This window comes from Mesitornis unicolor, unplaced genomic scaffold, assembly GCF_000695765.1.
Source record: "Mesitornis unicolor isolate BGI_N332 unplaced genomic scaffold, ASM69576v1 scaffold24476, whole genome shotgun sequence".
NCBI lineage: Eukaryota > Metazoa > Chordata > Aves > Mesitornithiformes > Mesitornithidae > Mesitornis > Mesitornis unicolor.
This window is the reverse complement of record NW_010189238.1, coordinates 13,328-24,538: the sequence shown is the minus strand read 5'-3', so window position 1 is coordinate 24,538 and position 11,211 is coordinate 13,328. Positions and strand designations below refer to the sequence as shown.

Here is an 11,211-nt window from a genome sequence, read left to right as displayed (position 1 = left end):
GTCCTTTTCTGCCTGGCAGCTCCAGCCACATGTCCTCACAGGTCTGGCTTGTTACTACAAGTCTGCTGGAGGAGCAGGGAAATGGGACTTTTCTCTCCCTACCTTCATTCGTCCTGGTGATCAGCCTGAAGTTCTGTGCTTCTTGCTTGAATTCCTGTTTGCTGATCTTCTTGGTCTGGATTAGATGAAATATCCCTGCGGAGGGAAACACAGGGCATCAGACCTGTGACGCTCAGTTTAGAGCTTAGATGGGTTTGGATGCTCCTGAGATGCTCCTACCTGCACCAGATGCCCTGGGGTCCTGGTTCGGTGCAGGACCTGCTGCCAAAGCCTGATGGGAATTTGGGAATGAATTCAGGGCTGGTCATAGACCAAGAGAGATCTCATTTGAAAACAGTAACTCCTCATTAAATCGTGGCAGGGCCAACACCACAAAGCAGGTGAAAGCACAAAGATTTTGTTGCTCTGAAAAGCATCTCGCACTGGAGGAGCTCTCATCTCCCCCAAAACCATCAGAGAAATTAAGGTGAGGCCAATGAGATCCCAGGATCCCCATCCTCTCTGCTCACTCTTTCTCCAGCCGCAGAGCCTCCTCCATCCTTGGGTGCTTTCCTTTCCTGGAAGCAGCCAGGGACCAAAGTTTTCCATCCCTCTGCCCCCAGCCCTGAATCTCCTCTGGGACAGAAAAAACCCCACATTAATTGCATCAGCAGAGGTTGATATTTCTGCATTGGTCCCTTAGAGGAGATGCCTGACTCAGACATTTGACCCAAGAAAACCAGAACCTGCAATTAGCAAGGGAAGTGACCTTTCTGTGGGATGAGGGGTTGCCACATCCATATTTGCCTGTGAAACGTGACAAACCAGGCAGGTATGCATGGCATATCCTTCCCCACCTCTCCTTGCGTCCAGCCTCTCAACGCTGGCAATGTGGTCCCCCTTATTTGGTGAAGAGACTCTCCCCGATTCCCAGCTGTAATTACACATAAAAAGAGTATGTAACAAATGGGAGCTGGCTAGCAATCCATATAAACGAGATGTGATGGACTGTGGAAAATTAATACAGGAAGTCAAAGATATCTGGAGAAATATGTGGGTATTTGGGCTATTAATAAGTCCTACAAGTGGGTGAGGAAAAGTCCTACCAGTAACAAAAGAAGAGACTGGATGGAGATAATAAAACTGTTAATGACGCAAGAAAGGCACAAGTGTTCAATAAATCCTCCTGGTCTATACTTAGAAAGGAGCAGTGCTTATAGTCCCCGTGGCTGATGAAGCACTTTCCAGTACATTAGTAACCAAGAGGATATTTTAAACAAGAGCTACAAGAGATAAACATCTTTTAATCAACCGGCCTAGATAATGCTCACCCAAAAGCCCTCGGAGAGCTGGCTGGGACCTTTGCCCACCCCCCCCAGACGGTGGTTTCTGACGGATGCCAGGGGCTGGGGAGCAGCGGAGGAATGCAGACGATGCTCCAGCACGCGCAAGGAGAACACGAGGCTGCGCAGATAAGAATAGCCCATGGATGGAGATGGCAGAGGGTGACGCCGTTTCCCGGCGAGCAGATCCAGTCCAACAGACCAGGATCGTTCTTTGCAAAGTTTGGGATGAGCTGGAGGGAGGTGGTGGGGCTGTCGGGCACTTCCCATCTTTCCTGGGGCTTTAAAGAGGGCTGATAAGAAAGATGGGGACAGACCTTTTGGTAGCAATAGGACAAGAGGTAATGGTTTTAAACTAAAAGAGAGGAGATTCAGACTAGATCAAGGAATAAATGGGTGGTGAAACACTGGCACAGGTTCCTCATAGAGGTGGTGGACACCCCATCCCTGGAAACATTCAAGGTCAGATTGGATGAGGCTCTGAGCAACCTGATCTGGCTGAAGATGTCCCAGCTCATTGCAAATGGGTTGGGCTAGATGGCCTTTAAAGGTCTCTTCCAACTCAAACCATTTGATGATTCCATGCTTTAGGCACTGCCTCGGGACCAAAAACCAACCAGAGATTGGTAGGGCACAGGGAATGAAGTAAAAATCAGCCCCATCTCCAAAGGAGCAATTCGCCTTGCCTAATTTTGGAGAGACAAGGGAGAGACAGGCTCTTCTGCAGTGCCATCCTACCCATCCTAAAATGCGTGGATGGGACGTATCATGATTGCTTCTCTCTGCTGACTATGTGGGGAGCGTTAAACCTGGCACTTAAAACTGGGTTGGAGAGTGAAGCAAGTCTAATTCAAGAAACTGGTCCCAGGACTTGCTAAACAAAACAGCACCTTGGTGAGTGGACAGAGATGGGAGCATGAGTGCACATGGGTGTATGAGACCCATCCCAGCACGACACAACCTTTGACCAGAGCCCCGCACCCTGTTTTGGGCTTTGCATTTCAAGAAAGGCTCAGAGAGAGTCCAGAGCAGAGCTATGGGAACGACCAAAGGATCAGAAATCTCTAACGTCAAGGAAAGACTGAAAATAATTGACTGCTTAAACTGCATAAGAGAGGACAGAGGTGGCATCTTCAGAGGAAAGGAGCCTGCTCTTCATACCTGCAGTGGATGAGAAGGCATCAGCTGGAGCTGCAGTGGGGCTGCACACTGGGAAAAGGCTTCCCTTAGGAAGGGATTTGTGGCTCTGGAAGAGATGAGATGGGACATAGAGTCTCTATGGCAGGAGATCTTCAAGCAAATGCCAGGAGAGCATGGGGATGGTTGGTCCAGGTCCTGCAGGTCTCCTCCAGCTGAGGTGTGAGGGTACACCAGCACGGTGTAACACTGAGGACCACTGAGGGTCCCAGAGCTGCCAGTTTTCAGGATAGAAAGGAATATTTTGATCAATGCCTAATCACCAGCTTGGCAAGACAAATGCGGAAAAGAGGTCCATGGGGAGGATCACGCATCCAACACAGCCTAGGCCTACAGTGAGGCAGGTTGAAGGGCAGGAGTCAACGACAGAGCATCCAAACCACACTAGTCCCTCCCTGATCCTGCCTCTTCCTTTGCTGTCCTCACTCTCCATGATAATTCCTGCTCTAAGACATGGTCTGTACACTCCTGAGGTGTTCAGACTCCCTAAAAACATAGAGAAGCCCCCACTGCATCTCATCCAGGGGCTGCTCGTGAAGCACCAGCGAGCTGGATAAAGCTTTCAGCTGTGAGTTGGAGCCGGTTTCTCCTCCCAACTCCTGCCTTATGGAGGAAACTGTCCCGGCACAGAAATAGATGAGGCCACGTAGGCATCGTAAGCCCATACAAAGGCAGATGGATGGGCTCCAGGTGCGACTTGCAGCCTCTTTTCTCCACACACGCTGCTCTGTTGGTAGAGTGATGGACCATGGAGAGGTGGAATCCATATGTGACTGAGCTCATGCTGTTTCCCAATAGTAACACTTCGCTCTGCCAAGCAAAAGAGCTGTGTTGGCCTCGGGGACAAGGGCCTCCCCTGTCCTTGGCTGGCAGGGCTCGGGAGCTCCGTGCAGACGTGAAGCTTTTGGCCTCAGAAGGTGGCGAGAAGGTCTGGGTGGCGACCTCTGCCAAGGAGCGAGGAGAGGAAACGCTGGGGCCCAGACAGTGCAGGCTCAGAGCTGTCCTCCAGCTACAAGGTGCCATTGTGAAAGGAGGCTTTGCCGAGGCTGGGGTGGAGGCCGGGGAGAGGGGCACCGTGGAGGAATGGAGGATGGCAGGGGGAGGATGGAAACATGGTGGCAACCAGGGCTTCATCTCTAGAGTTAATTTCTCTGCACATGTGCCGTGAAGAGCCAGCCCCTAAGGTCTCCTTAGGGAGACAGATGGACTCAAGAGACCAGAGTATCTGCCTACACATGTCTAAAAGTCACCCAGAAGACACAGGCTGATGGTCACTACTGCCAACTTGGGGCATGACCCACCTCAAGTGCTCAAGGCATGAGTTTTTGCAAGGGGTAGAGTTTGTCCAATGGAGATTTGGAGTTGGGGCACTGCAATGCTTTCCCAGGCCCAAGAGAAGCACAACACAAATATCAACTGGACTAAGCTTTGCCAGTAGAGATGGGCTCCTCTGGTCCATGAAAGTGTTGCACAGGAACAGAACAAGAGATTGGTGTCATTTGATGGTGTAATCTGCTGCACTTTGAGCTCTTGAGGACACACCAACAGCACCATACAAATCCACCCATCCAAAAAGTGGGCTGGGGGCAATTCAGACCCTCTGTGTGCACCTTTGTCACAGCTCTGCAAGCGTTGCTCCCAGTGACGAGTGGACCAAGAAGAAAAAAAACAGAGCAAATGCAAAATTATGGAGTAACCAGAACATTGTTTTGTTTTCTTTTTCATGTGTGTTTGGCATGGAAATGGGCAAGTTTGGAGGAGCAGCCCCATAGGCCTTGCCTTGTTTGCCCACGTGCTGTGCCTCCGGATGGTGTTGCAGCTCGTGGCAGGGTAGACTTGGGCCAAAAGTGGTTTCCAACCCCTGGTCTGCATGCAACTGTGGCAAAAGAGTGTAAAGAAACAGGGGGGAGTCAGAAAAGCCAGCCTGGACTCACCACAAAAGGTCTGGAGCACCAGAAGAAAAGCCTGAAGAGTTGAACAAAGCTTGGAAAGCACCAGGTTTCCACAAACACCACCGCCATTGCTGGCTGGTTTTGTTACAGGGCTCACCTTTTATCAGCTTCCAGTTGTAGATTTCCACCTCTTCCGCAGGCTCCTTCTCAATCGCGATCGTCCTGAGGATCTCCTTGGAGGTGTCCGAGCTCGGCGGCACAAACATGTACACCAGGACGCGGTTGGGGTTCTTGCCACACCGGGTGGTGGCTATTTCATCAGTGGGTTTGACTCTGGTTTCTGGGCAAAAACAAGGACAGAATTCATTACATAGGGCCAGGAAGGGGCTTGGAGGAGCCATCTCAGCACCCAGGTTGGGTTTGGTGCCATGTCTCTGAATGGGACCTTGGCTCCCAGGGTCCAATCCCCAACGCTGAGGTTGGCACCAAAGGGAGATGTTGATGAAGGATTTGTGGACCTGCTCATCCCTGTATTTTCCATCCCTCTTGTTTTTGGCAGCCTCTACACCAGCAGAGATGGGGATTTTCTCTGCCTGGACTCCCTGTACCCGCAGCAGGGACCTTAGTGCCACCATCACCACAGAGCCCAGGCTGGATTCCCTGCTTCCCATCTCCCTCCTGCTGCCATCCCAGAGGACCAACATCAGCGAAGCAAAGGGATGAGTCTGCAGCACTGGAGCCAGCACCGTGGCCGGGCTGTGTTGGCAAAGCGCCCGGCTCAGCCCCAGCCCGAGTCCCCTTTCCACATGGGGTACAACAGACCCACATCAGGAGCACTGGCGGGACCCTACGTGACGTTTTCAGCATCCTTGGTAAAGGAGAGCCGCTAATTTTTTTTAATTAATTTTTTTTTAAAATGTATCTGGAGTAATTAAGAATCCCCTGTGGTTTTGGAAGGAGATTTATTGCCTTTGGTTGTGGTCCTTGGAACGCAGAGGAGCCCAGCTCTGCTGAATTTAGCCTTGTTCTCCCAGTCATTTTGGATGCTGAAGCTTTTTACACTACTCGAAAGAAAGCTGGGCTATAAATAGACACGCGGGGTTTATTTTAGTAGGACAGTTATTTTAGGCCTGATTCTGCTCTCCCCCATGCTTTCTGGGGCAGTCCTGAGCTACTTTTCTCAGAGACGGGATGGAAATCCCAATTTAAAGGGATGCAAAGTGAGGCTTTTTCAGCAAGGAGGACACAAGCATTCAGCTCTGCAGGCTCAGCGTGATGTGAAGGGGGAAGACCACAGCCCACCCCCCTCATTGCAGCGTCTGGGTGCATGGAAACTTCTATCCCAGACCATTAAACTTCACCCACTCCAGGGCTGCTCTTTGCATTGATGGGGACAGCCCCACCTTCATGACAGGGAAGGAACCATGCATCCTCCAGGTACAAAGGATTTTAACAACCTCAGAGATTCACATTGCAGCCACTCGATGGCCAACAGCATCGGGGAGGTGGAGCAGGGACCCAGGGGCCCCAGCTGCTACCTCTGTCCCCAACAGCATCAAAGGTCTCCTCATCTGACCAATGCATTGCAGCAATTCCTCTTCCATTGAGATCCCTTTTTCAAGCAGAAATAACCCTGAGTTGCTCTCCAAGCCACTGGGTACAAAGGAGGAGGAAGAGGAGGACAAAAACTGCCTGGAAAAAGAAGATGGGTGAAACCTCTGTGCAGTGAAGCAAAGGACAAGCATGGACTTGGCTGATCAGCATGTGTGTGTGTGTGTGTCTGCGTGCGATCGCTATCTGTGAGTACTGGAAAGCAAGAAGAAAATAATTTTGGCTGGGTCAGGGTGTTTAACTGGAAATAAATGAAGACTGAACAGCAGACAAGATCCCAGCAGAGAAAGTTGTAGACTTAAAACCAGAAAGACCCACTGCAATGGGAATACAAGGCTGCAAGGGCTCTGCTCAGTCATCACATCCCATTCCTACCAGGCATCACGTCATAAATCCTGCTCATAAACATATCAGAAACCTTATTAAAACAAGCTGAGCTTCTGCCCTTCGGTCCCCCAGGGAGGCCATCCCAGAACCACCCTGCTCAGAGGCTGGAAAACCTTGAAAATCTCAGCTGAAATGATTTTGCAGCCTGTTTGCCCCCGTTCTTAAATGTGGTGGTGCCCCTTGTTTGCTCTCCCTGGTGAAACCCCTCCATGAAAGCACCTTGAAGATGCACATTAGAGGAGATCACCCAGAAACTGCTGCATCTGTAGTCAGGCTCAAAGAAACTCAGGTGTCTTTAGTGTCTCTAGGGAAGCAGTGGGTGGTCCATGATCTAAACATCTACTGCTGAATGATAGCACAGAGAGGTGTAACCCAGAAAACATTCCCCAGTGGGAACAAGAGAAGATCTGAGTCAAACAGCTTTTCAAAGACCAAGAAGGAGCTGAGAGAGCCAAAACCCTATTGGATATGAGAAAAAAAGAGAGGTCCTCACCACCATGTCTCAGCACCAGCCCAGTTCTACCTGACCCACACCAACAGTTGTGTGCCTAACCCTTCCCTTCCAGGGATAGGGACCTCAACTCAAATTCAAACAAACCATGAGGGCTGCAGATAACCCCGCACCCAGAAAATGTCCTCCTAGTTTCCAACCTACATTTCAGCTGCCACAATTTAACCCTATGGCTTCTTGCCCCAGCTGGAGATCTGGAGAACAAACTGTCCCCTCTTGCCAGGAAACATCTTTTCCCTGTCTGAAGACACTTAGCATGTCCCTCCTTGGGCATTTCTCCAGGCTACATCCACCCAACAGATGCAACCTTTTGGGATCGGTGCAGCTTCCTCACCTTGGGTCAGTCCTGCTGCCCTCCAAGATGGGTCAACTCATCAGTGCTTGCCCTGCTGAGCTCTCGGTCATCAGCGATGCGCACCCCTACACATCTGTCTGTCTGGATCTTTGAACCAAGGCTAAAGGATGGAACTGGAAGGCATCTGCAAGAAGGACATGGGATCCCACCTACCTGGACATATTTTACAGCATTTCCCATCTACTTTCTCTGGATCGTCACACGGATATTCCTTGGGGCACGTAATCTTCTGGCAGTCCTGGACACCGTCCCTGCAAGTGCAGAGGATGCAGGGCAGGAGGCCGTAGAGCCGGAAGACGGGGTGCCACACTTCCCCGTGGGAGTAGGTCTTCCCATTGTAAACACAAGCTGGAAAAGGGAGAAAAAGAGAGAAGAGTTACTGGTGGAAATAAACCCTCCTCCTCTTTGTACACCCAAGGCTTGGTGGAGCTCAACGCCATTTTACCACCTCAGAAACGGGTGGCCCTGCTGTCTTGAGTCCTAGTGGCCTCTTGACTGCATGAGTCTACCCCTTTCCATAAAAAGGGGCCTCTGGCGGCACAGCTGGCATCAGTGGACACTGGGATATGGCAGCCACCCCACCCAGGAGATGACATGGGACAGGGGGACCAGGTTCCAGGAGATGGAGGCTGCTGGGGTCAACCACCCTGGTGGGGGCGGGTGGTAAATGTGGGCAGGACCTCACTTGCCTCCAAGGCTTTGCAAGCCCAGGGTCTCTCCAAGGCTGTCCCAGGCATGAAGCACAGTGAAGAGTGCCACCTGCTGACTCCTCCACGAAAAATTTTAGAGGTCCCAAAATTTCCCAAAACCTTGGGTCTCATCTCCAAAGACTAGAAAAGAGCCCTTCTGGAGACATAGTGGTTGGAGAGCCCCCAAGAAGAGAAGAGACCCATCTTTTCCCCTTTGGCTCCATGGGGTTGCCTCCTCATCTCACTTTCCTACTCTCTCCTCCAGGACGAAGACCACAGCACTGGGACAGATCCAGAACATGGTGGGAACATCATGTCCTTCTGCAGCGCCGTCTTGGAAGGACCACGTGGAGTCTTTCAGCTGAGCATCTCCCTTTTCAGGTCCCAGATCTCCAAAACACCCCAAGGGCAAATCTTCTTCCAACCCTTTTTTGGAAAGGGGTAGATTCATGCAGTCAAGAGGCCACCAGGACTGAGATAGATGGGTAAGGCCGGTTGTGGAGGAGTGTGAAGTAGGATTTGGTGGTGGAAACAAATTCCCTGGAGAATTTAAAGTCCTGGAGAAGCCATGTACAGACTGCCTGGCCCCTCCATCCCTTACCTTTCTTGTGCTTCTCTTTCAAGACAATCTTCACGGTGGTACCACCTCCTCCCTTGGGTTTGAAGCTCCTGGGAATGAACTCCAGGGAGGAACTGAGAACAGTGGATGCAGTGGCTCCGGGTGTCTTCCTGCCCATCGCTTCCTCCAAGCACTGGTCTTGTGAGTGTCTCTGTGAGCAGAGAAAACAAGGGGGCTCAGACCCAGGCAGTTGGGTTGATCTCACTCCAAAGCATGCTGGAAAAAGCCATGTGGTGTCCTGCACACCTCCCATCAGGAGTGGAAGGTCCAGAGACCACAAGGATGAGCAATGATGCAGGAGCCACTTTGGCTGGCACCCTAAGGAGTGCTGAGCAGTTTGTGTCAATGCCCCACACTGGTGTCCTCCCTACGCTGCATGTGGGTGACCCTCATTGGAGCAGCACCTTTCTCTTTGCATGCTTAACCCAATTGCCTCAGAGAAGCATGTGAGGTCCTACATCACTAGCACGGGCAAGGAAATGGGCTGGTCTTTTCTAGATGCTTGTGAGGAAACTGAGGATGGGCATCTGTGCAACCCAACCAGGATCAGAGAGGGAAGAACGGGCCCTTTCCTGCCCTCTCACCTGGCTGGCACCAGGAGCATTGATGTGAGGCTGCCAGCCAGGACTGAAATCCATGCTGGGCTTCCAAGAGCAAACTGCTGGGACAAGACATGCAGCACAAAGGGTCCCCTTGTGTCTATTTTGGAGGTTTTTATAGGTTTTAGAGGTGACGGAGGTGTGACGCTGGTGTTTCCCTCAGCAGTATGGAAAAGGGCAGGGCCAGGAGCTGTAAGTGACCTAATCCCCCAGACCTGGCATGGGCTGCCCAGCTCTGAAATGTCACCATGAATCCACCCTGGGAAGACAAGGAGTCATTTCTTCCTTGCCAGGGCTGCTGATACAAACAGCCTGGGGAAAGCACGCTGGTGGCCAGCTCCATCCAGCACTGGCTGCTCTATGGGAGCTACAATTGGGAGGCAGGACACCTTTGAGCCCAGGAGGGAGAGGAGACATCAGCTCCTGAAGAAAAAGCCCCCCAGAGAGAGATTTGGGCCATCTGACTGTAAAGGTAAGGGTTGCATCTGGCTGTTGGTCATCTCTGAGTCTGCTCTGCCCATGTTCCTCAGCTATCTTAACCTACTGGTTAACCTCAACCAGGTTGGCCAAGAAGGAGGAGAAGTGCCCAAGATTTCCAGTTCCCACAGGTATTTCTGCTCTTCCAAAGACATGAGAGATGCTTCAGAGGAAGAGGACAAGAGTCTCCCTGGCGGTGTGAGATCCCAGCCTATGCTGATAGCCCTCACCTAAAGTCAACTCCCAGACATGATTCAGCTGCAAACTGGGTGGTTGTGGTTGTGCTGTCTTGGGAACTGAGTGCCCTCCTGGAGCTGCCTTGGGTCATTTCTTTGTAGAAGACTACGGCCAAGAGCAAGGCCAAGAGCAAATGGCTTTCTTTGAGCTGTTTAATGGGGCTGGGCCAGAAGCAATAATCTGAGTTTTAAAATGCAAACGTCACGTACAACACCTCTGTTTAACTGCAGGGGCTCCTCTTCCGTGGACTTCTCGTATGAGCCATCTGCAAGGCAAAAAAACCCATTATCCTGTGAAATGCTGCAGGGCTGGATGAGGACTTGCTCTCTGGCGTCAGGCTGACTAAAAGCAGCTCTCTGCAGGGTGCTGGCCCACCTGCGAGGTCTTGAGAGAAGAGCTTCAAATACGCAATTCACATTGCCCAAAGCAAATGGGAGCCATACCCCCCCCCAAAAAACCCATTTTATCCCCACTAACTATTCACAAGAGCTCAGCTCCAAGGAAGACACGGCCTTGTAGATTTTGGAAGTTAGGTGGCACGAAAACACCCCAGAAGTAGAGTATGAGGTGATGGGGATGATCTGGCATGAAAAAGAAATCCAAAGACATTTCTCACCGTGTCAATGACATGGCCCAACTGCACCTACGAAAACTAGGAGAGAGGAGCAGAAGGGGAGAGTTTGGAGGAGGCACCTGGAGGAAATCATTCTGTGTCCATGGCCAGGAGACCACCATGGTCTTCCAGCTTCATTAATATCTCTCTATTAAAGAGTCATTTTATGCCGTGACTTCATTGTCAGCAGGGTGTGAACCTGCTCTTGAGTCTGTCTCATCTGGAGACGTGGAGCTTGATTCCCTCCTTACTCTCCTAGGTGTGAGTCAGGGGGAACAGCAGCAAATTCAAAGAGTTTCTCCCCTGCAGAGAGCTGTGGGAGTGAAACTCGGCCATGCTGTACTGGGGTAGAAGGGGATTTTTCCCTAATTGTCCTGGAAACTTCCCTGGAGCAACAGTAGCTCGCACCATCTTTACATGGACCATACAACCATCTCCATCCTGGTGGGATGCAGGTCACATCTCTCTCTTGCATGATGTACCAGTAGCATTCAAGAAAAAAACCCTGAGTCCTCATCTTTTGTTTCCTAGTGCAAAGAAGACATAGGAAGTGGCCTGATTTACAGCACACGTTCCCAAAATCCTGCTCAAGTGGCTTGAAATGGCTCTCCCAGCAGCTCCTGGACCCTCATTACCTTTGCA

At 51.1% G+C, this 11,211-nt stretch overlaps 1 protein-coding gene across 1 annotated transcript in view; it reads right to left on the bottom strand.

The window, feature by feature from the left end:
• Nucleotides 1-102: 102 nt before the first annotated feature.
• Nucleotides 103-11,211, bottom strand: part of CHRDL2 (chordin-like 2) — a gene marked incomplete at its 3' end in the record, with an annotated part of 17,080 nt that continues 5,971 nt past the window's right edge. The window contains exons 6-10 of the mRNA XM_010186006.1: nucleotides 10,166-10,233; nucleotides 8,626-8,794; nucleotides 7,489-7,683; nucleotides 4,629-4,811; nucleotides 103-195 (exon numbers count right to left, since the gene is read on the bottom strand). Coding sequence (XP_010184308.1) covers nucleotides 103-195; nucleotides 4,629-4,811; nucleotides 7,489-7,683; nucleotides 8,626-8,794; nucleotides 10,166-10,233 — 708 coding nt within the window. The remainder of the gene's footprint in view (nucleotides 196-4,628; nucleotides 4,812-7,488; nucleotides 7,684-8,625; nucleotides 8,795-10,165; nucleotides 10,234-11,211) is intronic.